The sequence below is a fragment of the Bos indicus genome, chromosome 18, assembly GCF_029378745.1.
Source record: "Bos indicus isolate NIAB-ARS_2022 breed Sahiwal x Tharparkar chromosome 18, NIAB-ARS_B.indTharparkar_mat_pri_1.0, whole genome shotgun sequence".
Classification (NCBI taxonomy): Eukaryota; Metazoa; Chordata; class Mammalia; order Artiodactyla; family Bovidae; genus Bos; species Bos indicus.
In genome coordinates, this window is record NC_091777.1 from 49452894 (window position 1) to 49479572 (window position 26679).

The 26679-nt window shown below is 50.3% G+C and overlaps 4 protein-coding genes across 4 annotated transcripts; 2 read left to right on the plus strand and 2 right to left on the minus strand.

Moving 5' to 3' along the window:
* Window positions 1–353: 353 nt before the first annotated feature.
* On the minus strand, window positions 354–1716 carry LOC139177360 (interferon lambda-3-like). Its single transcript, XM_070772448.1, has 5 exons — window positions 1531–1716; window positions 1182–1259; window positions 726–869; window positions 540–620; window positions 354–452 (listed from the first exon to the last, which is right to left on the minus strand). Exons 1-5 carry the CDS (start codon window positions 1714–1716, stop codon window positions 354–356), a joined length of 588 nt encoding a protein of 195 aa, XP_070628549.1.
* Window positions 1717–5434: 3718 nt separating this feature from the next.
* LOC139176979 (interferon lambda-4-like) lies at window positions 5435–7209 on the minus strand. Its single transcript, XM_070770219.1, has 6 exons — window positions 7182–7209; window positions 6742–6917; window positions 6233–6304; window positions 6004–6147; window positions 5696–5770; window positions 5435–5533 (listed from the first exon to the last, which is right to left on the minus strand). Exons 1-6 carry the CDS (start codon window positions 7207–7209, stop codon window positions 5435–5437), a joined length of 594 nt encoding a protein of 197 aa, XP_070626320.1.
* An 11446-nt stretch (window positions 7210–18655) lies between these two features.
* Window positions 18656–20109, plus strand: LOC139176980 (interferon lambda-4-like). The gene is made up of 5 exons (XM_070770220.1): window positions 18656–18703; window positions 19239–19310; window positions 19396–19539; window positions 19773–19847; window positions 20011–20109. Exons 1-5 carry the CDS (start codon window positions 18656–18658, stop codon window positions 20107–20109), a joined length of 438 nt encoding a protein of 145 aa, XP_070626321.1.
* Window positions 20110–23596: 3487 nt separating this feature from the next.
* Window positions 23597–25084, plus strand: LOC139177361 (interferon lambda-3-like). Its single transcript, XM_070772449.1, has 5 exons — window positions 23597–23782; window positions 24059–24136; window positions 24449–24592; window positions 24698–24778; window positions 24866–25084. The coding sequence occupies exons 1-5, from the start codon at window positions 23597–23599 to the stop codon at window positions 24962–24964; spliced, it is 588 nt and encodes a 195-aa protein (XP_070628550.1). The 3' UTR covers window positions 24965–25084.
* Window positions 25085–26679: the final 1595 nt, after the last annotated feature.

A 26679-nucleotide genomic window follows, 5' to 3' on the forward strand; every position in this document is an offset into this window, starting at 1 on the left:
TCCGTGGCACGTGGAACTCTCCCCCACCAGGAACTGAACCACATTCCCTGCACTAGCAGGCAGGTTCTTTTCCACCGAGCCACCGGGCAAGTCCACATTCTTTCCTATTCTCTTCATTTCTCTCTTCCCATTCCCCCTGCCACATATGCAGTCACATATTCAGACACATATAAGCAAGGTCAATGTCATGAACAAATAGTTTATTTTCACACATTGTATAAAAAGTACAAGAATAAATATAATTTAGCGGCTTCGTAAAAAAATAGGAATCTAGAACCAATAATCCAGTGGAGGTAGTTGGTGCATAAACAATATCTAAAAAGGTGGGACAGGTTGCAGGCAGGTCTCTGGGGTCAGACACACTGGTCTCCGCTGGCAACACATTTCAGGTCCCGGGTGAGAAGGCGGAGGAGGTTGAACATCACAGAGGCTTTGAGGCAGTCCTGGGACTCCTGAGGGAAGAGGGGGATGGTTCAGTATCTCCCACGTCTGGGATCCCAGCTGCCCCGGACAACAGTTTGCCATCTCTGCTCACTCACCTTCCGGGCCTCCTGGAGGCGGTGCAGCCAGTGGTGGAGGCGGCCCCGGGGCCTGGAGCTTGCTGTGGGCTGAGCTGGGACCTGTGGGCAGAGGAGAGAGGGGTGAGGCTGTGAGGCAGAGCCGGGGACCAAGGGGGATGTCCAGGCGGTCAGAGCCCAGACCCGGCCTGGGGCCCCAACACTCACACAGGCCTGGAGCTTGGAGTGGATGTTCTGCAGCGTGAGAAGGGGCTGCTCCAGGCTGTGGCCCAGGGATGAGTTAGCCATGGCCTCCAGGACCGTCAGTGTCAGGGCCAGCTCTGCCTCCAGAGCCACAGGGCGCTCCCACACCTGAGGAAGAGACAGAAGACACGTGAGAGCTGCAAGTGAGAGGGACCAGGTGAGGGGGCAGGTGAGGGGGGCAGGTGAGGGGGGCAAGTGAAGGGACAGGTGAGGGGGGCAGGTGAGGGGGACAGGGGGAGGGACAGAGGGAGGGGAAGCAGGGTCAGGTGAGAGACACAGTCCACGTGGTTGGCTGAGCGGAAGCTGTGGGAGAGGACTGGGGAGGGCAGGGAGAGAAGGACACGTGAGAAGGAGGAGGTGAGGGGGCACCTGCGGAGCCAGAGCAGGTGAGGGCAGGTGGGGCTGACTCTCCCAACTCACCTGCAGGTGCTTCAGGTCCCGGGTCCTGGGGAAAAGGTGGGTGCTGCAGTCCCAGTCCTTTGGCAAGAATGAGTCTTCCTAGAGAGCAAGGGCAAGGTCGGATCACAGCCGGAGGGACGGAGGGGGGACCCCAGGGAGACCGGAGGATGGCCAGCAACAGAGGAGGGGAGGTTATCTTCCCAAAGATGGTAGAGGCTCATCCAGTACAGGACAGGAGATCGCCCACTGTGGGGAGGGGGGAGGTCAGCCCCGTGGAGGGGGGGCAGACCTGCCTGCAGCCCAGGTAGTCTAGGAACCCACAGGAGGGGGCTGGGGGCTCACCCACTGCCAGAGGGGTGGGGAGACTCACAAAGGCATCCCTGGCTGTCTTGAAGGCCTGCAGCTCTTGAGGGGACAGAGACTTGAACTGGGCCACGTGGCAGCCCCTGGCAGGTGGGAGGGCCCTGGGGGCAGAGGGCACAGGAACTGCTCCTGTCCTGCTCAGCGCCACGGTCATCAGCATCAGCACCAGCACCAGCGTGCAGCCCGGGGCCATGTCTGGTTAAGGAAGCATAGGAAGGTGAGGGGAGGGAGGGCGTCAGGGAGTGAGGGTGCAGGCTCTGGGGAGGCGAGGGTCCCAGACACTGGTGCGGGGGCTCACCCAGCTTCATTCCTGCTCTCTGGTCTCTGTCAGAATGGGGGATCAAGTGTCCACTCTGAGGCTGTTGCCTGGGATCTCAGTCTTGTCTGGCGTCTCTGACTTCAGCCTCCTCTTCTGGATCTCGGCTCGTTGTTCCGTTAGTGTCTCTGAACTTGCAGCTCTGTCTGGTCTGAGGTGTAACTGCTGCCTGAGCTCCATGGTGCAGCTTTTAGCCTGTGCAGCCGGGCAATCCCAGCTGATGTAGGAAAAGTGAAAACGCAGGTAAAGGCTGACAGTGGCCACCAGGGGAGGCCCGGGCTGGGAAAGCCCAGAGCAGGGCGGAGCCAGTGAGCCAGGTGAGCAACTGAGCGAAAGATAAAATGACATCAATTCATGCTTACCTCGAATGAGTAATGAAGTAATGAGTGAGTAATGAAGACAAAATCAGGATGGGGAGAGCTTCAGCCCCACAAGGGGTGCAGGGGGTTCTTCTGCAGGGACCAGGCTGATTTAAGACTGGGTGAGGAGGGGACAGAGGGACTTTCTCTTTTGCAGCTGCCCCAGTGCAGGAAGAGGAAGGAAAAGGCACCTGTAGGAGGTGTTACCTTGAACAACCTGGACCTTCCAAGAGGGAGGCTGCTCAGAGGATGGAGAAGATCCAGGGGTGCTGTTGAGGGTGAGGAGAGGGGGTCAGAAAGGCAGAAACACTCTGTAACTAAGAGAGACCAGCCCCTCCCCACCTGGTACTGATCGTGACAGAATGGGGGAGGGGCGGAGCCTGCACTAACCTGTACTCTGATTGTCAGGCACAGGAATAGGAGGATCTGCTATGAAATCAGGGTGTGACCAAGACTTCTGGGAAATCAACTGGGTTTGAGAAAAATGACTTCATTCATTCACTAAGTAATTACTCACCCCCTCCCTCACTTTGCGTCAGACCCTTTTAAGGTGCAAGGAAGAGATCACTAAAAAAAATAAAAGGCATAAAACAATCCTTCGTGAAGTGTTTTTGTTTTTTTTTTTTTAACAAAAAAAAAGGTACCAGACAGTATGGGATGGGGGGATTAGGCATGTGGAATGTATTATGGTAGATAACATCAGATAATGAAAATGAAAGAAATGAACCAGGGTTGAGAGCAGAGTGGAAAAGAAAGTTTGCATTAAATGCGGTAATGAAATGACACTTGAGGGCAGCCCTAAAGGACGTGAGGGAGGCAGTTCTGTGGAGATCTGAGAGGGAGCCTTCTAAGAAAAGGGAACAGTCAGTGCACAAGGAAAAGAGAGAGAACCTCCTCCTTTTGTGAGCCTGTCTATGTCTCTGCTGCAGTGTGGTCTTGAATCCTCACAATAGCACCAAGTCATCCATGCTTTAATCTACATTTCAAATACAGAAGACAGGCGGTGGGGGTGGGGGACCCAGAGAACTTAAGAAAGTTGTTCATGGTCACACAGCAAATAATCAGTGAAGGCAGGATGTGAACTGAATTTTGTCTGAAACCAGAAAATAGCCACTGCGCTCAGCAGCCCCAGTATGGTTAGCACTCCTGGACTTGGAGGGAGTTGGATTTTTCCAGTAGAAGGTGTGGAGTCCTTTTGAGTATTCCTCCCACCCCCTCTTTCCTTCATTCGTAATTCCAGGGAGAGGGTGGACCAAAGTCTTCAGCTGGGAATATCTTTGAACACTAATGCATTATTGTTATGCATTAAACAATGTTTCCAAAGCAACAGCAGGGATGTGCCCAAGGCACCTACCAGTGTTCTGGTCAGTTCTGTCAATTGCAGGGACGTTATATCAGGGGACGGAGAAGGCAATGGCACCCACTCCAGTACTCTTGCCTGGAAAATCCCATGGATGGAGGAGCCTGGTAGGCTGCAGTCCATGGGGTCGCTAAGAGTCAGACACAACTGAGTGACTTCACTTTCACTTTTCACTTTCATGCATTGGAGAGGGAAATGGAAACCCAGTCCAGTGTTCTTGCCTGGAGAATCCCAGGGATGGGGAGCCTGGTGGGCTGCCGTCTATGGGGTTGCACAGAGTCAGACACGACTGAAGTGACTTAGCAGTAGCAGTATATCAGGGGAGGACACATTGCTAAAAGGAATCCTGAAAATTGACAAAATACCTCAAAATTCTTAAACATCATAGTGCTTCTCTTACAAAAGAAGTTCAAGGCAGTGGTTAAGAGCTTGGGAAGAAAGTGAAAGTGTTAGTGTAGTCACTTCGGACTCTTTTTGAACTCTTGAACTGTAGCCCGCCAGGCTCCTCTGTCCATGGGATTCTCCAGGCAACAATACTGGAGTGGGTTGCCATTTCCTCCTCCAGGGGATCTTCCTGATTTAGGGATTGAATCTGGGTTTCTTCCGTTGCAGGCAGATTCTTTACTCTCTGAGATACCAGGTAGGAGCTGGGAGCTGGAGTTAAAGATTCCGGGGTTCAAACCAGGCTCTGACCATCACTAGTTGTGTGACCTTGGGAAACAGGCCTTGTAGCTGTCCATAAAGATTGTTCATCCACAGATTCAGACTTTTTTTTTTTTGCCCCACAGTGGGACAAATAGGATCTTAATTCTCCAACCAGGGATCCATCTCAAGCCCCATGCACTGGAAGCCCAGCATCTTAACCACTGGAACACCAAGGAAGTCCGTTGACAAGTTTTTAAAGTCCAATTGTTTTGCATTTATATGTGTGATGATTTAATGGAGATCGATTATTACTGCCATTCCATGACTTCAGCTGGAAGTTTCAGAAACATTATTTCAATGTATATTACTCACTGCAAGAGAAGTGCAATAATGCCATGGCATGGATGAGAAAACTGAAGCTCAAAGAGAATTTGTCCAGAGACACGATTATGAAGTGGCAGGGACAGAATCGAAACTCAAGTCACCTGATTTCCCTGTCTCAGCATTCTGTGCTTAACAGCCCTCCTCACAAGGATTACAGGAGAAACAACCAATAAAAACGCAAAAAATATTTAATCATTGGCAATAAATTAACAACAGAAGACAGGATAGCAAATACACAGAAACTTCATCAATACAAAACACACAAGTTAGGGAATTAAAAAAAAAAAAAAAAAAACTGCTTCTCAGAAGGACTTTTGGCCCTCCACTACCCAGTCCCTCAGGGAATGAGGCCTCTCCAGTGGGGAGCTACAAGAGTCACAGATTCATGGACTCTCAAGGTGACCACTGAGGGTTCAAAGCTGGGATCGGAACCTGTCCTGGGACAGGGTTCCTGTAACTACAGAAGTAGAAACTGGTCCAAGAGTCACAGATTTATGGACTCTCAAGGCAACCACGGAAGGTTCAAAGCTGGGATTGGAACCTGTCATGGGACAGGGTTCCTGTAACTACAGAAATAGAAACTGGTCCATGGTCTGTGGTGGTGGTCAGCGACCAAGGCAGACACGGACTCCAGTCTTTTCCTGGGAGGTTCTTAGGGCAACGCATCCCACGGCAATACCGCTGGTTCCCGGGGACTCTTCCTGGTCTTTGAGGAAAGAGCGCCTCAGGCACCAGCGCATACGGGTCGAGGCTGAGAGACCCCCTGGTTCAGTGAGACCACGGAGGAGGGCGGCGCCCGCAGCCCGGCGCTCTGAGCGCTCCGAGTCCAGACGGAGCGGCGGCGGCATCACAGACAAGGCCCCGCGTGCGCCACCAGCCGCAGGTCCCACGTGAGCAGGCGCAGGAGGTGGAAGATGACGGTGGCTTCGTGGCATCGAGGCGACTCCTGCAGCCCGGGAAGGAGGCAGGGCGGGGCTGAGTCAGGGCTCTTCTTCCCGTGAGACCCCCCCACTCCAGACCCTCAGGGCTGCAAGCCCGACCCCCGCCCCGTCTCCACCTCCCGCGGTCCTCCCTGCGGTCCAGCCGCGCTCGCGCCGGCTCCACTCACAGCTCGGCGAGTCTTGGGACGCCTCCCGGGCCGCCGCGGGGACCTCCTCCAGGAGCCTGGCCGGGCCAGCTCGAGCTGGAGCGGGGAAGGAGGTCAGCGAAGGCGGTGGAGACCCGAGCCTCCCGTCCCCTCCCCGGTGACTCGGACCCTCATCCTTCCGGCCGCAGAGCAAAGCCGGGAGGATGCCTTTCGTGTCCGTGCCCGTTTCCGGGCTCAGTGGGACAGCTTCGCGGTGCGGGTCGTGGCCCTGAGACCAGGGGCGCAGAGCGAGCCGGGAGCGGCGCGGGGCCAGGCCGCCGAGCACTCACGCAGGCCGCCACGTCCCGCCCCGCGGCCGCCAGCAGCTCCAGGGTCTGCCCGACGCCGGGGAAGAGCTCGGGGCTCGGCAGGCTGCTCAGCACGGCCTGGGCGTCGGCGAGGTCGTGGGCCACCCGGCGGAGCATCGCACAGGACTGCGGGAACCCGGCTGGAGTTAGACGGGACGGCGCCCGAGTCGCCCCCCACCGCACACACAATCCCGCCGGCCTCGGGCCTCACCGACGGCCGGGGAGGGTTCCTCTTCAGGCGGATCGAGCAGTTTTGGGGCCCCCAGCTCAGCGTCTCTTCTTCCTGCGGGAAAAGCGCTGGGGTGACGCAGGGCATCTTGACCAGGGCCCCCTGGCCAGGGCCCCCGGAGCACTGGGACGTCGAGGATTCCTGGACGTGGATCAGGCCTGGTCGGGACCGTGGTGGTTTTCGTGTCCCAAACCAGGCTGCGCTCTGATGCATGAGCTGAAATGCACCCGCACTCTGTGTGCGGAGCCTGCGCCTTGATGTCGAGCCGAGTCTGCCTGGAGGGGGCCCCCCATCTGTGATGCGCCTCAAGTTCTTGTATGACCGACCACCAGAGCCTCAGGGAAGGGGTCGGGGTTGACAGTTCTCCATTCTGAGATCTGCCATGCACCTACTAGACTCTAGTTCGCCAGGGCCCCTTGGGACAAAGACTGGCATATCTGAGCCGGGGGATGCCAGGGGCGGAGGGGTGGGGGCCTCTGAGCATCACTCACATAGTGGTCCCTCAGCGCCTTGACAGCCAGCAGCGCCAGGGGGTCCAAGGAGCGATAGTGTGAGAGGAGGCAGCGCTGAGGCTCAGTCACGTTGGGGTTGGCAGCTACACCCACAGTCACCAAGACCCACAATCCCACGACCGCTGCGGCTGTGCCACTCTGCCCCATCTCTGCTCCTGCTGGAGGCGACAGATATCAGGGAGCCTAAAGAGAAGGCCCTGAGTCCAAGCCCCTGCCTCTGGTTAGACTGGCACAAGGACTGTCACTCACAGTGTGGATGCTGATCACACCCAGGGGAAGAGGCAGGAGGTGTCCTGACACCCCTCCTACCCTCAGCCTCTCTTCCCTCACTCCTCACCTGCACTGTGGCTTGGGTGCCTGGCACTGCAGCAGGGCCTGTCTTCCACTGGCCTCTGGGTGGTGTCCAGAGTGGTGCCCACTTGGGTCGGCGGTGCCTGCACCCTCCATGGTGGCTTTTAAGTGTTTCAACTGGGACCAGCGAGCAACCGGGCTTCCCCGGTGCAGGGTAAGCTTTCCCAACGTCAGTGCTGGCCATTGATCGGCCCAGAGGGTTGTAGGCAGGGATGTGAGGACTTTAACCCACAGTGAGGCAATGCCAGCAATGATGCCACCCCAGCTGACTGCCAACACTTCCAGGCCCTTTCTGTATCCTTTCACTTTCATCACCCTGGATGTCGTTATCTCCTTTCTATAATGCCGATTAGCTCTTACACAGTTACTAGGCCCTGTTCCAAGGTATTGATATGTACTCATCTCATTTAACGGAGAAGGCAATGGCACCCCACTCCAGTACTCTTGCCTGGAAAATCCCATGGATGGAGGAGCCTGGTAGGCTGCAGTCCATGGGGTCGATAAGAGTTGGGCACGACTGAACGACTTCACTTTCACTTTCCACTTTCATGCATTGGAGAAGGAAATGGCAACCCACTCCTGTGTTCTTGCCTGGAGAATCCCAGGGACGGGGGAGCCTGGTGGGCTGCCGTCTGTGGGGTCGCACGGAGTCGGACACGACTGAAGTGACTTAGCAGCAGCAGCAGCATCTCATTTAATGTTCCAAAAATGACACTGCAAGAATAGTTCTATTATACCTCCAATTTGCAGATGGGAAAACCGTGGCACAGTAAGACGAAGGAGCTTCTCCAAGATACGCAGCTTATAATCGGCAGAGGCAGAATTTGAGCCTGTACTCAAACCAGCTTCAAAGCTTGATCTCTAAGCCATAACTACCCCCCACGCCGTATCTGATTTAGTGCCGCCTCTCTTTCCTCTTCTGTCCTCATTTCATTCTATTTCTCTTTCTTCCCTCTCTATTCACCTCCCCTTTTGTCTCCACCTCTTTGGTCCTGTTTTTGTCTCTGTCAGTAACTTCGTTTGTTTCTTATTCCTTTTTCTCACTGAGAAATGGAGTATTTCCTGCCATATCAATAGACAAGGATGTCACAGCCATCAGTGATTCCAGCCCTCCAAAGGTGAATTTCTGAGCCCAGGAAGGAGAACAACATCCGGCAGCCGTCAAGCTGTAACCACTCCCTACGCTGAATGCTGGGGGACTCAGGATACTGGGCCCAGATAGCGGAGATGCATATGAAAGGAATGATTTCAGTGAGTCCAGACTCTTCCATCTTTGCATACAAGGAAAAGAGCTAAATTCCTTAACTGTGGTATCTGATTTTCTTTAATTCACGAAAATACTTCTGACGTTCAGACTACCTACCCCTTGATGCAAATTTCAATGTAACCTGACTCCCTCCCCCTCCCACCTCCTCTGAGTAGTTCTCCCAGGACCTCTTGAGATGCTGCCTCCTGGACTTAAGTCCTGAAAATTTCCACCAAATAAAATGTAACTCAACTTTTAGGCTGTGACTATTTTTTTAGTCAACATTGCAAACATTCAAGCGTCTCTGTCTCTGTGTGTCTCAGTCAGTCTCTGTTTTGGTTTAAAAATAAAATCTACTGGACTTCCCTGGTGGCTCAGTGGTAAAGAATCGCCTGCCAATGCAGGGGACATGGGTTCCATCCCTGGTCTGGAAAGATTCCATGTGCTGAGGGACAACAGAGCCATGCACCGCAACTACTGAGCCAGTGCTCTAGGGCCCTTGCTCCGCAACAAAAGAAACTATTGCAATGAGAAGTCTGCACATCGTAACTAGAGAGTAGCCCTCACTCGCTGCAACTGAAGAAGGCCTGCAACAAAAACCCAACAGAGCCAAAATAAAAATAAATAAAAGGGACTTCCCTGGTAGTCCAGTGGCTAATACTCTGGGCTCCCAATGCAGGGGGCCTGGGTTCAATCCCTGGTCAGGGAACTAGGTCTCACATGCCACAGCTAAGACCCTGGTGCAGCCAAATAAATAAATAAAAATATTAAATAAATAAATAATAAAACCTACTACTTTTCCCGATAAAATTAGTAATGCAAGGCCATTGGATAACGCCTGAAAAATAGAGACATGCGTAAGGGAGAAAAAGAAAATCTGTCAATTCACCACCCACCTCACCCTGTCTCGCCTCACCCCAGCTCTGGAACAGTTTTTCCAATGTGTAGAAACGTACATAGACTGATTTGTGTGTATGTTTTCTGATTATTGAAGTAACACATTTGTTATAAAGATTCAGCCAATTAAAAAAACATACAACTTGGAGAGTTAAACAAGTCTTTAATCCCACTTCCTGGAGGTAATCTTTTTAGCAGTTAGTTGCTAATCCTCCTTTTTTCTTTTTCCCTCTATGAACAATTTCTGCCAAGTTGGATCTTGTCTGTATACAGTTTGGTAGCCTGATTTTTGTGTCTTACCATTATCTCTCCTTTGCATTCCCCCACATCTTTAATCATACTGTATCAGTGAGGTCCCCTGCAGGAAAGATGCCCTAATCAATTTAGGATAATTTGAAGTGGTTTAATACCAGGAGTGTTTACCAAGGGATTGGATGGTAAAGGGAGCAGAGGAGGAGTAGTTCAAGGTCTTGGGCCCAGCCGGTGTATATCTGTCATCCCTAAACCTGAAGAAAGCGGATAGGGGAGGGAGGGGTTCCCTGACCTGGGACAAAGAGGGTCATACACACAGGTGGAGGGAAAGAGAAGTAAATACACTGCCTGTATTCTACTTTCCCTCTCTCGGGGCCTATTACTAGGCTCCCCATTGGCTGCACTCAACAGAAGCCAAAGGCCAGCTTCTGGGGCCCAGAGGAGGCTAGAGAAGTGGGAAGAATGAACTTGGAGGGGCAGATGGAAGACAATTTGCATGTACCACTAGTAAGGCTTCCAATCTAATGGGATTATTGAATAACCAATCCCAAACTCCTATTGGTAGGCATTGATATTCTTTCCAGTCTTTTGTTAAAATCATGCTTTTTAAGACTAGGGGAGAGAAAGGGAGTAACTTTTTCATTCTTTTAATGGTGTCTGTCATCTGAAATTTTAAATTTTTCTAATTCATCAATTTTTTTTTCTTCCATGTTTTGTGCTTTCAGCGTATACAAAAAATCATCACCACAGTTCCCTAGATTTTCTCCTATACTACATTATAGGAGTTTTATAGTTCTGCACTTTACATTTAGGTCTATGATATATTTTAAGTTAATTTTTGTGAAAATGTGCAAAGTCTGCATCTAGGTTGATTTATTTATATTTATTTTTGGCCACACCCTAAGGCATGCAGGATTTAGTTCCCAGACCAGGGACTGAAACTTCGCCCCCTGTAGTGGGAGCTGGGAGTCTAAACCACTGGGCCACCAGGGAATTCCCTATCCAGTTGTTTCAATACCATTTTTGGGAAGACTATCCTTTCTTTACTGAATTCCCTTTGGTCCTTTCTCAAAAATCAATTGACTGCATTTGTGTGGGTCTATTCCTGGGTACTCTCTTCTGTTACATTGATTTATTTATCTTTTCACTAATAGCAGAGTCTTGATTATTGTAGTTTTATAGTAAGTCTTAACGTGAGAGTGTCAGTCCTTCAACATTGTTCTTCTCCTTTAATACTGTGAAAGCTACTCAGGGTCTTTTGAATTTCTGTTTAACTTTCACTTTGTCAATATCCACAAATTAACTTGCTGGAACTTTGGATTGCATTGACTCTATAGATTAAGTTAGGAAGAACTGACATCTTGACAATATCGACTCTTCTTATCCATATTCATAGAAGAGTTCTATTTTTAGATGTTCTTTTACTTCTCTCATCAGAGTTTTACAGTGTTTCTCACACAGATTTTGTTTATATTTTGTTAGATTTGTATTAATACTTAAGTATTTCATTTTTGGGGATGCTGAATGTAAATGGTATTTTTAATTTCAAATTCAAATTGTTCATTGAAAGCAATAGGCTTTTGTGTATTAACCTTTTATCCTGCCACCTTGCTGTAATCACTTATTGATTCAGAAATGTGTTTTTTTTTTTTCCAGAAACATGTTTTTAAAGCCATAAAATTAAATACACAGGACTATTAAGAAAACTGATTGTATTGAAACAGTTACCAAAACATTAGAGTAACTTTGCAATAAGTGATACATATGCCTCTTTATAATCATAAGGGATTTGATTTAGGTCATACCTGAATGGTCTAGTGGTTTTCCCTACTTTCTTCAATTTAAGTCTGAATTTGGCAATAAGGAGTTCATGATCTGAGCCACAGTCAGCTCCTGGTCTTGTTTTTGTTGACTGTATAGAGCTTCTCCATCTTTGGCTGCAAAGAATATAATCAATCTGATTTCGGTGTTGACCATCTGGTGATGTCCATGTGTAGAGTCTTCTCTTGTGTTGTTGGAAGAGGGTGTTTGCTATGACCAGTGCGTTCTCTTGGCAAAACTCTATTAGTCTTTGCCCTGCTTCATTCCATATTCCAGGCCAAATTTGCCTGTTACTCCAGGTGTTTCTTAACTTCCTACTTTTGCATTCCAGTCCCCTATAATGAAAAGGACATCTTTTTTGGGTGTTAGTTCTAAACGGTCTTGTAGGTCTTCATAGAACCATTCAACTTCAGCTTCTTCAGCATTACTGGTTGGGGCATAGATTTGGATTACTGTGATGTTGAATGGTTTGCCTTGGAAACGAACAGAGATCATTCTGTCGTTTTTGAGATTGCAACCAAGTACTGCATTTTGAACTCTTTTGTTGACCATGATGGCTACTTCATTTCTTCTGAGGGATTCCTGCCCACAGTAGTAGATATAATGGTCATCTGAGTTAAATTCACCCATTTCAGTCCATTTTAGTTCGCTGATTCCTAGAATGTCGACGTTCACTCTTGCCATCTCCTGTTTGACCACTTCCAATTTGCCTTGATTCATGGACCTGACATTCCAGGTTCCTATGCAATATTGCTCTTTACAGCATCGGACCTTGCTTCTATCACCAGTCACATCCACAGCTGGGTATTGTTTTTGCTTTGACTCCATCCCTTCCTTCTTTCTGGAGTTATTTCTCCACTGATCTCCAGTAGCATATTGGGCACCTACTGACCTGGGGAGTTCCTCTTTCAGTATCCTATCATTTTGCCTTTTCATACTGTTCATGGGGTTCTCAAGGCAAGAATACTGAAGTGGTTTGCCATTCCCTTCTCCAGTGGACCACATTCTGTCAGACCTCTCTATCATGAGCCGCCCGTCTTGGGTGGCCCCAAGGGCATGGCTTAGTTTCACTGAGTTAGACAAGGCTGTGGTCCTAGTGTGATTAGATTGACTAGTTTTCTGTGAGTATGGTTTCAGTGTGTCTGCCCTCTAATGCCCTCTTGCAACACCTGCCGTCTTACTTGGGTTTCTTTTACCTTGGACGTGGGGTATCTCTTCAAGGCTGCTCCAGCAAAGTGCAGCCACTGCTCCTTACCTTGGACCAGGGGTATCTCCTCACCACCGCCCCTTCTGACCTTGAATGTGGAATAGCTCCTCTAGGCCCTCCTGCGCCCACGCAGTCACTGCTCCTTGGAGGTGGGGTTGCTCCTCCCGGCCGCCGCCCCTGGCCTCCAGCATGGGGTAGCTCCTCTCGGCTGCCACCCCTGACCTCGGACGCGGGGTAGCTCCTCTTGGCCGTTCCTGAGCCGTTGCAGCCTGGCACTCTTAACCGCTGCCCCTGACCTCAGACGTGGGGTAATTCCTCTTGGCCGCCTCCTCTCAGGCGTGGGGTCCTCCCGGCTTCTGCCTCTGACCTCGGACGTGTGGTAGCCGCCCGCGCTAAATGCGCCGGTCGCAGCCGCCCGCGCTAAATGCGCCGGTCGCAGCCGCCCGCGCTAAATGCGCCGGTCGCAGCCGCCCGCGCTAAATGCGCCGGTCGCAGCCGCCCGCGCTAAATGCGCCGGTCGCAGCCGCCCGCGCTAAATGCGCCGGTCGCAGCCGCCCGCGCTAAATGCGCCGGTCGCAGCCGCCCGCGCTAAATGCGCCGGTCGCAGCCGCCCGCGCTAAATGCTATGGACTGAGGTTTGTGACATTGTACAGGAGACAGGGATCAAGACCATCCCCATGGAAAAGAAATGCAAAAAAGCAAAATGGCTGTCTGGGGAGGCCTTACAAATAGCTGTGAAAAGAAGAGAAGCGAAAAGCAAAGGAGAAAAGGAAAGATATAAGTACCTGAATGCAGAGTTCCAAAGAATAGCAAGAAGAGATAAGAAAGCCTTCCTCAGCAATCAATGCAAAGAAATAGAGGAAAACAACAGAATGGGAAAGACTAGAGATCTCTTCAAGAAAATTAGAGATACCAAGGGAACATTTCATGAAAAGATGGGCTCGATAAAGGACAGAAATGGTATGGACCTAACAGAAGCAGAAGATATTAAGAAGAGGTGGCAAGAATACACAGAAGAACTGTACAAAAAAGAGCTTCACGACCCAGATAATCATGATGGTGTGATTACTGACCTAGAGCCAGACATCCTGGAATGTGAAGTCAAGTGGGCCTTAGAAAGCATCACTACAAACAAAGCTAGTGGAGGTGATGGAATTCCAGTTGAGCTATTTCAAATCCTAAAAGACGATGCTGTGAAAGTACTACACTCGATAGCAGTGGCCACAGGACTGGAAAAGGTCAGTTTTCATTCCAATCCCAAAGAAAGGCAATGCCAAAGAATGCTCAAACTACTGCACAATTGCACTCATCTCACACGCTAGTAAAGTAATGCTCAAAATTCTCCAAGCCAGGCTTCAGCAATACGTGAAGCGTGAACTTCCAATTGTTCAAGCTGGTTTTAGAAAAGGCAGAGGAACCAGAGACCAAATTGCCAACATCCGTTGGATCATCGAAAAAACAAGAGAGTTCCAGAAAAACATCTACTTCTGCTTTCTTGATTATGCCAAAGCCTTTGACTGTGTGGATCACAATAAACTGTGGAAAATTCTTCAAGAGATGGGAATACCAGACCACCTGATCTGCCTCTTGAGAAATTTGTATGCAGGTCAGGAAGCAACAGTTAGAACTGGACATGGAACAACAGACTGGTTCCAAATAGGAAAAGGAGTACGTCAAGGCTTATATTGTCACCCTGTTTATTTAACTTCTATGCAGAGTACATCATGAGAAACGCTGGGCTAGAAGAAGCACAAGCTGGAATCAAGATTGCTGGGAGAAAGATCAATAACCTCAGATATACAGATGACACCACCCTTATGGCAGAAAGTGAAGAGGAACCAAATAGCCTCTTAATGAAAGTAAAAGTGGAGAGTGAAAAAGTTGGCTTAAAGCTCAACATTCAGAAAACGAAGATCATGGCATCTGGTCCCATCACTTCATGGGAAATAGATGGGGAAACAGTGGAAACAGTGTCAGACTTTATTTTTGGGGCTCCAAATCACTGCAGATGGTGATTGCAGCCATGAAATTAAAAGACGCTTACTCCTGGGAAGAAAAGTTATGACCAACCTAGATAGCATATTGAAAAGCAGAGACATTACTTTGCCAACAAAAGTCCGTCTAGTCAAGGCTATGGTTTTTCCTGTGGTCATGTATGGATGTGAGAGTTGGACTGTGAAGAAGGCTGAGTGCTGAAGAATTGATGCTTTTGAACTGTGGTGTTGGAGAAGACTCTTGAGAGTCCCTTGGACTGCAAGGAGATTCAACCAGTCCATTCTGAAGGAGATCAGCCCTGGGATTTCTTTGGAAGGAATGATGCTAAAGCTGAAACTCCAGTACTTTGGCCACCTCTTTCGAGGAGTTGACTCATTGGGAAAGACTCTGATGCTGAGAGGGGCTGGGGGCAGGAGGAGAAGGGGACAACAGAGGATGAGATGGCTGGATGGCATCACTGACTCGATGGACGTGAGTCTGAGTGAACTCCGGGAGTTGGTGATGGACAGGGAGGCCTGGCGTGCTGCGATTCATGGGGTCGCAAAGAGTCGGACACGACTGAGTGACTGAACTGAACTGATGCCTCTTTATTGATGATCTAAGTACAAGATAGAGCAGTAGGTTTAACTTTTGAGGTACTAATAGGAGTAAATGATATTGCAAGATATGTGCCATGTCTGTAATATGCTATGAAATATCTGTGTCTTCTTTTATGGCAAAGTCACAACTTCTGCTAATATTATTGTAGCTTGTTGCTTACATTCATAAGGGAAAGAAATGCTAAATTTCAGTTAGAGGTTAATGAAGAAGGAGATGTAACTTTCTCCCATGCAAGTTCACCCTCCCCTGAATCCTACTGTAGGGGTGGTTCATGAACCCCAGATTAAGCTGGACTTTAAATAGAATGAAGTAGATCTATATGTATTGACGTGGAAAAATCTTCAAAACATAGAGTGAAAAAAGGAAATTGTTGAGAACAATACACATGTTGTGACACTCCTTGTGTTTAGAAATACTCATACATGCAAAAGCAATTCACTGGAAATAAAAAATAGCCCTTTCAAAAACAAAACTGGGCTTCCTTAGTGGCTTAGTGGTGAAGAATCTGCCTGCCAATGCAGGAGACACCTGGTTCAATCCCTGGTCTGGGAAGATTCCACATGACCCGAGCCAACTAAGCCTGTGCACAATTATTGAGCCTGTGCTCTGGAGCCCAGGAACTGCAACTTTTGAAGCCCCCACTGAAGCACCCTAGAGCCCCTGCTCCGCAGCAAGAGAAGCCACCACTATAAGAAGCCCACGCACTGAGATGAAGAATAGATCTCACTTGCTGCAACTAGAGAAAGTCTGTGAAGTAATGAAGACCAGACCCAGGTAAGAACAAGTAAGTTAATTAACTAAAAAAACAATGCTGGAGTAATTGGACATCCATAGGCCAAACAATGAACGTTGACATAAAACTCACATGAAAATAAAAATTAACTCAATATGGATCACTGACTTAAATGTAAAACATAAAGCTATAGAAGCTAGAAAAATTTAGGAAGACCATCTTCAAGGTCTAGAGGTGGACAAAGGGATTAATCCATAAAAGGAAAATTGATCAACTGAACTTGATCAAAAATTTTTGCTCTGTGAAAGATCATGTTAAGAAGACAGGACTTCTCTCATGGTACAGTGGATAACAATCCACCTGCCAATCCAGGGGGCATGGATTCGATCCTGGATCCAGGATGATCCCACATGCCTGGGAGCAACTAAGCCTGTGCTCCACAACTACTGAGCCCATGCTCTAGATCCAGTGAGCCACAACTACTGAGCCCAAGTCCTGCGACTACTAAAGCCCACGTGCCTAGAGCCTGTGCTCCACAACAAGCCACCACAATGAGAAGCCAGAGCACTGCAACCAGAGAGAGCCCTCGTGAAGCAATGAAGACCCAGCACAACCAGAAATAATTAATTAATTTAAAAAGAAGATAGAAAGATGAGCTAAAGACTGGAAGAAAATACTTGCAAACCACCCGTCTGATGAAGGACTAGTATCTTGAATAGATAAAGAACTCTCCAAACTCAACAGTAGGAAAATTAAACAATCCATTTGGGAAATGAACAAAAGACATTAAGAGACATTTCACCAAAGAGTGAAAGTTGGGACATAAGTATATGAAAAGATGTTGGACATTGTTAGCCACTAGAGAGATGCAAATTAAAACCACAATGAGATACCATTATACAACTATCAGAATGCCTAAAAAAAATAGTGACAACATCAAACGCTAGTGAGGATACAGGAAATTGATCACTCATTGCTGGTGTAAATGCAAAATGGTACAGCCCCTCTGGAAAAACAGGGTTGGTCGTTTCTTAAAAAACTAAACATGCGGGGCTTTGCTGGTGGTTCAGTGGTAAAGAATCTGCCTCCCAGTTCAGGAGACATGGGTTCAATCCCTGGCCTGGGAAGATCCTACATACTGTGGAGCAACTAAGTCTGTTAGTTGGTAATTGGTAAAGGACTACATATTATTTAATAGAGTGTTATTAAATGATATTTATTCATTTACTAATTATAAAACTATTGTTCATTTGCTGTTGAAAATTGGAATTGCAGACATGTTTTTCTCAACCATTGTTAACAATAATTATAGCTGATACATGCTGAGCACTTCCTGAATGAAGAATCCCATGGACAGAGGAACCAGGCGGACTACAGTCAGTCAGACATGATTGAAACAACTTAACATGCACACACATGAAATAATACTCTAAGGAAGACAGAATTTTTCTAAGACCCAGATGAGGAAAAAAGCTGAAAAACAGAAGGGAGGGATGTTTGTGCAAGGAAAGAGAAAGAAAAAGACAGGGAGAGAAGACAGGATGTAATGACAAAAGAGCGTGATGGAAGAGCAAGCAGTAGAAACCCTAGTATGAGCTCCTGGAGGGCAGGCACTTGTATTGGTACCTCTGCCAAGCTTGCTGCTTCCAATTGAAGGCAATGGTGTGTTTTCAGTTCATCACTAGAGAGCCAAAGAAAGATCAACACACAGAAAATACAGAGTCCTCACTGAGGAAACCAGAAGGGAAAGAGACACGTGTACCCCAATGTTCATCGCAGCACTGTTTATAATAGCCAGGACATGGAAGCAACCTAGATGTCCATCAGCAGATGAATGGATAAGAAAGCTGTGGTACATATACACAATGGAGTATTACTCAGCCATTAAAAAGAATACATTTGAATCAGTTCTAATGAGGTGGATGAAACTGGAGCCTATTATACAGAGTGAAGTAAGCCAGAAGGAAAAACAACAATACAGTATACTAACGCATATATATGGAATATAGAAAGATGGTAACAATAACCCTGTATACGAGACAGCAAAAGAGACACTGATGTATAGAACAGGCTTATGGACTCTGTGGGAGAGGGAGAGGGTGGGAAGATTTGGGAGAATGGCATTGAAACATGTGAAATGTCATGTATGAAACGAGATGCCAGTCCAGGTTCAATGCACGATGCTGGATGCTTGGGACTGGTGCACTGGGACGACCCAGAGGGATGGTATGGGGAGGGAAGAGGGAGGAGGGTCCAGGATGGGGAACACATGAGAAATAAAGGAATAAAAAAAAAAAAAAGAAAAAAGAAAATACAGAGTCCAGAAAGCAAACAGTAGCAATTGGCTCAGGAGCGAGGGTCAGGTAGAGTCATCGCTGGCACTGGCCCAAGGTGGCTAAAGTCCACACACGCTGGCCACTGGCCAGCACTGACGTTGGGAAAGCTTACCCTGCACCGGGAAGCCCGGTTGCTCACTGGTCCCAGTTGAAACACTTAAAAGCCACCTTGGAGGGTGCAGGCACCGCCGACCCAGGTGGGCACCACTCTGGACACCACTCAGAGGCCAGTGGAAGACAGGCCCTGCTGCAGTGCCAGGCACCCAAGCCACAGTGCAGGTGAGGAGTGAGGGAGGAGAGGCTGAGGGTAGGAGGGGTGTCAGGACCCCCCTTGTGTGATCAGCGTCCACTCTGTGAATGACAGTCCTTGTGCCAGTCTAACCAGAGGCAGGGGCTTGGACTCAGGGCCTTCTCTTTGGGCCGCCTGACATCTGTCGCCTCCAGCAGGAGCAGAGATGGGGCGGAGTGGCACAGCCGCCGCGGCCATCGGGCTGTGGGTTTTGGTGAGCCCGGCACTGCCTCCTCTCACTTTATCGCTCCTTGAACCTCTTGGCGCTGCTGGCTGTCAAGGCGCTGAGGGACCACTATGTGAATGATGCTCAGAGGCCCTGGTCCCCCCCCTCCCCGACCCCCAGACCCTCCGGCCCTGGGCCCTCCAGGCTCAGAGACACTAGGCTTTGGCCCGAGGGGCGCTCATGTTCTAGCGTCCAGCAAGCACATCTCTGATTTCAGGGTCCACAACTGTGACTCTGACGTCTTCCTGGGTGTCCCGTGGTCGGCTCATATACGGCCTTGGTGAGGGTCACGGAGGGGCGCCCACTCCAGGCGGACTTAGCTCCACATCGAAGCGCCGGCTCCGCACCGGGAAGGCGGGAGCATTAAATCTCCGCACACTCATCAGAGCGCAGCCTGGTTCAGGACACGAAAAACACCACCGTCCCGACCAGTCCTGATCCACGTCCAGGAATCCTCGACGTGCCCAGTGCTCCAGGGGCCCTGGCCAGGAGGCCCTGCGTCACCCCAGCTCTTGTCCCGCAGGAAGAAGAGACGCTGAGCTGGGGGCCTCGCAAAGGCTCTATCCGCCCGAAGAGGAACCCTCCGCGGCTGTCGGTGAGGCCCGAGGCCGGCGGGATTGTGTGTGTGGTGGAGGGCGGCTCGGGCGCTGTCCCGTCTAACTCCAGCCCGGTTCCCGCAGTCCTGTGCGATGCTCCGCCGGGTGGCCCACGACCTCGCCGACGCCCAGGCCGTGCTGAGCAGCCTGCCGAGCCCCGAGCTCTTCCCCGGCGTCGGGCAGACCCTGGAGCTGCTGGCGGCCGCGGGGCGGGACGTGGCGGCCTGCGTGAGTGCTCGGCGGCCTGGCCCCGCGCCGCTCCCGGCTCGCTCTGCGCCCCTGGTCTCAGGGCCACGACCCGCACCGCGAAGCTGTCCCACTGAGCCCGGAAATGGGCACGGACACGAAAGGCATCCTCCCGGCTTTGCTCTGCGGCCGGAAGGATGAGGGTCCGAGTCACCGGGGAGGGGACGGGAGGCTCGGGTCTCCACCGCCTTCGCTGACCTCCTTCCCCGCTCCAGCTCGAGCTGGCCCGGCCAGGCTCCTGGAGGAGGTCCCCGCGGCGGCCCGGGAGGCGTCCCAAGACTCGCCGAGCTGTGAGTGGAGCCGGCGCGAGCGCGGCTGGACCGCAGGGAGGACCGCGGGAGGTGGAGACGGGGCGGGGGTCGGGCTTGCAGCCCTGAGGGTCTGGAGTGGGGGGGGTCTCACGGGAAGGAGAGTCTCGACTCAGCCCCGCCCTGCCTCCTTCCCGGGCTGCAGGAGTCGCCTCGATGCTACGAAGCCACCGTCATCTTCCACCTCCTGCACCTGCTCGCGTGGGACCTGCGGCTGGTGGCGCACGCGGGGCCTTGTCTGTGATGCCGCCGCCGCTCCGTCTGGACTCGGAGCGCTCAGAGCGCCGGGCTGCGGGCGCCGCCCTCCTCCGTGGTCTCACTGAACCAGGGGGTCTCTCAGCCTCGACCCGTATGCGCTGGTGCCTGAGGCGCTCTTTCCCCAAAGACCAGGAAGAGTCCCCGGGAACCAGCGGGATGCGTTGCCCTAAGAACCTCCCAGGAAAAGACTGGAGTCCGTGTCTGCCTTGGTCGCTGACCACCACCACAGACCATGGACCAGTTTCTACTTCTGTAGTTACAGGAACCCTGTCCCATGACAGGTTCCAATCCCAGCTTTGAACCTTCCGTGGTCACCTTGAGAGTCCATAAATCTGTGACTCTTGGACCAGTTTCTACTTCTGTAGTTACAGGAACCCCTGTCCCATGACAAATTTCAATCCCAGCTTTGAACCTTCAGTGGTCACCTTGAGAGTCCTTGAATCTGTGACTTTTGGAGCTCCTGGCTGGGGAGGCTTCATTCCCTGAGGGACTGGGTAGTGAAGGGGCCAAAAGTCCTGAGAAGCAGTTTTTTTTTTTCTTTTAATTCCGTAACTTGTGTGTTTTGTATTAATGAAGTTTCTGTGTGTATTTTCTATTTTGTCTTCTGTTGTCAGTTTATTGCCAATTATTAAATATATTTTTTTTGCATTTCTGTTGGTTATTTCTCCTGTGATCATTGGGGGGGGGGGGGGCTGTTGATCACAAAATGCTGAGACAGGGAAATCAGGTGACTTGAGTTTCAGTTCTGTTGTTGCCACTTCATAGCTGTGTGTCTGGACAAATTGCTTCTCTTTGAGCTCCAGTTTTTTCATCTACGCCATGACATTATTACACGTCCACTGCAGTGAGTAATATATATTGAGATAACGTTTCCAAAGCTTCCAGCTGAAGTCACAGAATGGCCTTAATGACTGGTCTCCATTAAACCACCATGCACATAATACACAAGAACCCTACTTCTTCCATTTGTCCTGACCTGTGGATGGGCAACCATTGTCGTGTCGTCGTGGTGAAGTCGCTCAGTCATGTCCAACTCTTTGCGACCCCATGGACTGTAGCCCACCAGGCTCCTCCATCCATGGAATTTTCTAGGCAAGAGAACTAGAGTGGGGTGCCATTTCCTTCTCCAGGGCAACCATTGTAGCCAAGTGCAAAGATTGTTTCCCAGGGTCTCATAGGTAGTGATCAGAACTAGGTTTGAACCCAGAATATTTTCCTCCAGCTCCAATTCTCCTAACCACTCCCATGAACTTCCTTTCTAAGAGAAACAGTATTTAGGAATTTTCAGATAAACAGTCAGTTTTCATGATTCATTGTTGTAGGGATATCTTTTCCCCTGATATGCTGCTGCTGCTGCTCCTAAGTCGCTTCAGTCGTGTCCGACTCTGTGTGACCCCACAGACAGCAGCCCGCCAGGCTCCCCTGTCCCTGGGATTCTCCAGGCAAGATCACTGGAGTGGGTTGCCATTTCCTTCTCCAATGCATGAAAGGGAAAAGTGAAAGTGAAGTCGCTCAGTCGTGTTCGACTCTTCAGGACTCCATAGACTGCAGCCTACCAGGCTCCTCCATCCATGGGATTTTCCAAGCAAGAGTACTGGAGTGGGGTGCCATTGCCTTCTCCAGGGGATCTTCCTGACCCAGGGATCAAACCCAGGTCTCCTGCATTGCAGGCAGACGCTTTACCCTCTGAGCCACCAGGGAAGCCCTAAAAGCAGAGGATGACCCTGATCTTTTCCCTTGATATAAGGTGCGTGCAATTGACAGAATCTGACCAGAACACTTGTAGATGCCCAAGGCACATTCCCGCGGTTGCTTTGGAAACATGATTATGCATTGGAGCTCATAGATATTCCCAGATGAGGACTGTGGGCCACCCTTTCCAGGCCTCCATACTTTCTGTTGGAGAAATCCATTCCCTCTAAGTCCAGATCTAGCCACACTGGGGCTGTTGAGTGCAGTAGTTACTTGTCTGCTGTCAGATAAAACTCAGTTCACATCCTGCCCTCACTAGTTATATGCTATGTGGCCTTGAACAACTTTCTTAACCTCTCTGAGTCCCTGCAATATCTTCTGTGTTTGAAATGTAGGTAAACATGGATGTCTTTGGTGCTATCATGAGTATTCAAGACCACACTGCAGCAGAGACATAGACAGGCTCACAAAAGGAGGAGGTTCTCTCTCTTTTCCTTGTGCACTGACTGTTCCCTTTTCTTAGAAGGCTCCCTCTCAGATCTCCACGGAGCTGCCTCCCTCACTTCCTTTAGGGCTGCCCTCAAGTGTCATTTCATTACCTTATTTAGTGCAACTTTCTCTTCCATTCTACTCTCAACCCTGGTTCATTTCTTTCATTTTCCATTATCTGATGTTATCTAACATAATACATCCCACATGCCTAACCCCCCCATCCCATACTCTCTGGTACCTTTTTCTTGTAAATGGCTCCATGAAGGATTCATTTTCTTCCAATACTGTTTTCTTGGCACCTTAAAAAGAATCTGACCCAAAGTGGGGAGTAAATAATTACTTAGTGAATGAAGGCATTTTTCTCAAGCCCATCTGATTTCTCTGAAGTCTTAGTCACACCCCAATTTCATAGCAGATCCTCCTATTCCTGGGTCCCTCTGTACCTGACAATCAGAGAACAGGTTAATGCAGACTCCACCCCTCCCCTATTCTGTCACTATCCATAGGTGGGGAGGGGCTGGTCTCCTCTCTTAATTCTAGAGTGTTTGTGCCTTTCTGACCCACTCTCCCCACCCTCAACAGCACCTCTGGATCTTCTCTCATCCTCTGAACAGCCTCCCTCTTGGAAGGTCCATGTTGTTCAAGGTAACACCTTCTACAAGTGCCTTTTCCTTCTATTCCCCGCACTGGGGCATCTGCAAAAAAGAAACTTCCTCTGTCCCCTCCCCACCCAGTCCTAAATCAGCCTGGTCTCTATAGGAGACCCGCCCTTGTGGGGCTGAAGCTACTTCAGTCCTGATTTTGTCTTCATTACTCACTTCCTCCGAGGTGAGCACCAATCAATGTCAGTTTCTCTTTCGCTCAGTTGCTCACCTGGCTCACTGGCTCCGCCCTGCTCTGGGCTTTCCAGTGTTAGCCTGTAGCTGTGTTTTCACTTTTCCTACATCAGCTGGGATTGCCCGGCTGCACAGGCTAAAAGCTGCACCATGGAGCTCAGGCAGCAGTTACACCTCAGACCAGACAGAGCTGCAAGTTCAGAGACACGAACGGAGCAACGAGCCGAGATCCAGAAGAGGAGGCTGAAGTCAGAGACGCCAGACAAGACTGAGATCCCAGGCAACAGCCTCAGAGTGGACACTTGATCCCCCATTCTGACAGAGACCAGAGAGCAGGAATGAAGCTGGGTGAGCCCCCGCACCAGTGTCTGGGACCCTCGCCTCCCCAGAGCCTGCACCCTCACTCCCTGACGCCCTCCCTCCCCTCACCTTCCTATGCTTCCTTAACCAGACATGGCCCCGGGCTGCACGCTGGTGCTGGTGCTGATGCTGACGACCGTGGCGCTGAGCAGGACAGGAGCAGTTCCTGTGCCCTCTGCCCCCAGGGCCCTCCCACCTGCCAGGGGCTGCCACGTGGCCCAGTTCAAGTCTCTGTCCCCTCAAGAGCTGCAGGCCTTCAAGACGGCCAGGGATGCCTTTGTGAGTCTCCCCACCCCTCTGGCAGTGGGTGAGCCCCCAGCCCCCTCCTGTGGGTTCCTAGACTACCTGGGCTGCAGGCAGGTCTGCCCCCCCACCCCCGAGGGGGCTGACCTCCCCACTCCCCGCAGTGGGCGATCTCCTGTCCTGCACTGGATGAGCCTCTGCCATCCTTTGGGAAGATAACCTCCCCTCCTCTGTTGCTGGCCATCCTCCGGTCTCCCTGGGGTCCCCCCTCCGTCCCTCCGGCTGTGATCCGACCTTGCCCTTGCTCTCTAGGAAGACTCGTTCTTGCCAAAGGACTGGGACTGCAGCACCCACCTTTTCCCCAGGACCCGGGACCTGAAGCACCTGCAGGTGAGTTGGGAGAGTCAGCCCCACCTGCCCTCACCTGCTCTGGCTCCGCAGGTGCCCCCTCACCTCCTCCTTCTCACGTGTCCTTCTCTCCCTGCCCTCCCCAGTCCTCTCCCACAGCTTCCGCTCAGCCAACCACGTGGACTGTGTCTCTCACCTGACCCTGCTTCCCCTCCCTCTGTCCCTCCCCCTGTCCCCCTCACCTGCCCCCCTCACCTGTCCCTTCACTTGCCCCCCTCACCTGCCCCCCTCACCTGCCCCCTCACCTGGTCCCTCTCACTTGCAGCTCTCACGTGTCTTCTGTCTCTTCCTCAGGTGTGGGAGCGCCCTGTGGCTCTGGAGGCAGAGCTGGCCCTGACACTGACGGTCCTGGAGGCCATGGCTAACTCATCCCTGGGCCACAGCCTGGAGCAGCCCCTTCTCACGCTGCAGAACATCCACTCCAAGCTCCAGGCCTGTGTGAGTGTTGGGGCCCCAGGCCGGGTCTGGGCTCTGACCGCCTGGACATCCCCCTTGGTCCCCGGCCCTGCCTCACAGCCTCACCCCTCTCTCCTCTGCCCACAGGTCCCAGCTCAGCCCACAGCAAGCTCCAGGCCCCGGGGCCGCCTCCACCACTGGCTGCACCGCCTCCAGGAGGCCCGGAAGGTGAGTGAGCAGAGATGGCAAACTGTTGTCCGGGGCAGCTGGGATCCCAGACGTGGGAGATACTGAGCCATCCCCCTCTTCCCTCAGGAGTCCCAGGACTGCCTCAAAGCCTCTGTGATGTTCAACCTCCTCCGCCTCCTCACCCGGGACCTGAAATGTGTTGCCAGCGGAGACCAGTGTGTCTGACCCCAGAGACCTGTCTGCAACCTGTCCTACCTTTTTAGATATTTTTTTATGCATCAAAATCAGTTTTTTTTTTATTTATTGCCTCCAAATAATTATTTATTTATAGATGACATTTCTCAAACTCAGACCCAGTATGTTTATTTTTCTACTTTTTATAAAAAACGTACAAATAAACAATGAGAAAATGATACTTCCTTTGGTGTGGGTCTCTGTACTTATGTATGTGAATTTTGGGGGGAGGGCGCCACAACAAATTCTCACAAACTGAATGACTCCACAGAACACAAATTCATTATCTCACACTTACACAGGTCAGGAATCTGGGTGGGCTTGGGTAGTTTCTCTGCTGTGGGTCTTACAGGCTAAGTCAAAGTGTGGCTGGCTGGATAGTTTCAGAGGCTCAGGAAAGGATTCCCTTTCAAACTCATTTAAGTTGTCAGCAGGATTCTGTTCCTTATGGTTGTCAGACTAAGGTTCCATTTCCTTTGCCGTGATGGCCCATCCTTAGCTCTTGGTCCGTTAACGAGGACCCTAGATCTCAGAGTCAGCAATCATGAGTCAAATCCTTCTTACGCTTGCAGTCCCTCTCATTTCTCCCTTTGCCACATTTCTCTTCTACCTTCAGCCTGGGAAATTTCTCTGCTTTTAAGAACGTGTGAGGTACCATTTCACGCCAGTCAGAATGGCTGCTATCCAAAAGTCTACAAGCAATAAACGCTGGAGAGGGTGTGGAGAAAAGGGAACTCTCTTACACTATTGGTGGGAATGCAAACTAGTACAGCCACTATGGAAAACAGTGTGGAGATTCCTTAAAAAACTGGAAATATGACCTAGCAATACCACTGCTGGGCATACACACTGAGGAAACCAGAATTGGAAGAGACACGTGTACCCCAATATTCATCGCAGCACTGTTTATAATAGCCAGGGCATGGAAGCAACCTAGATGTCCATCAGCAGACAAATGGATAAAAAAGCTGTGGTACATGTACACAACGGAGTGTTACTCACATTAAAAAGAATACATTTGAATCAGTTCTAATGAGGTGGGTGAAACTGGAGCCTATTATACAGAGTGAAGTAAGCCAGAAAGAAAAATACCAATACAGTATACTAATGCATATATATGGAATTTAGAAAGACGGTAACAATAACCCTGTATGCGAGACAGCAAAAGAGACACAGATGTATTAACAGTCTTTTGGACTCTGTGGGAGAGGGCGAGGGTGGGATGATTTGGGAGAATGGCATTGAAACATGTATAATATCATATGTGAAATGAATCGCCAGTCCAGGTTCGATGCATGATACAGGGTGCTCGGGGCTGGTACACTGTGATGACCCAGAGGGATGGGATAGGGATGGAGGTGGGAGGAGGTTCAGGATGGGGAACACATGTACACCCATGGCAGATTCATGTCAATGTATGGCAAAACCAATACAATATTGTAAAGTTAAATAAATAAATAAATTTTTAAAAAATAAATAAAAAAAAAGAACGTGTGTACAGATTGAGCCTACTCAGGGAATCCAGGATAATCTCTCTATTTCAAAGTCCATAAATCTTAATTACATCTTCAGATCCTTTAATTACACCTGCATGTGTAATAGGATTTATTCATAGGTCAGGGATGGGGGGTTGGCGTCTTTGGGGGCCATTATTGATCCCCCCCGGAGAAGGCAATGGTACCCCATTCCAGTACTCTTGCCTGGAA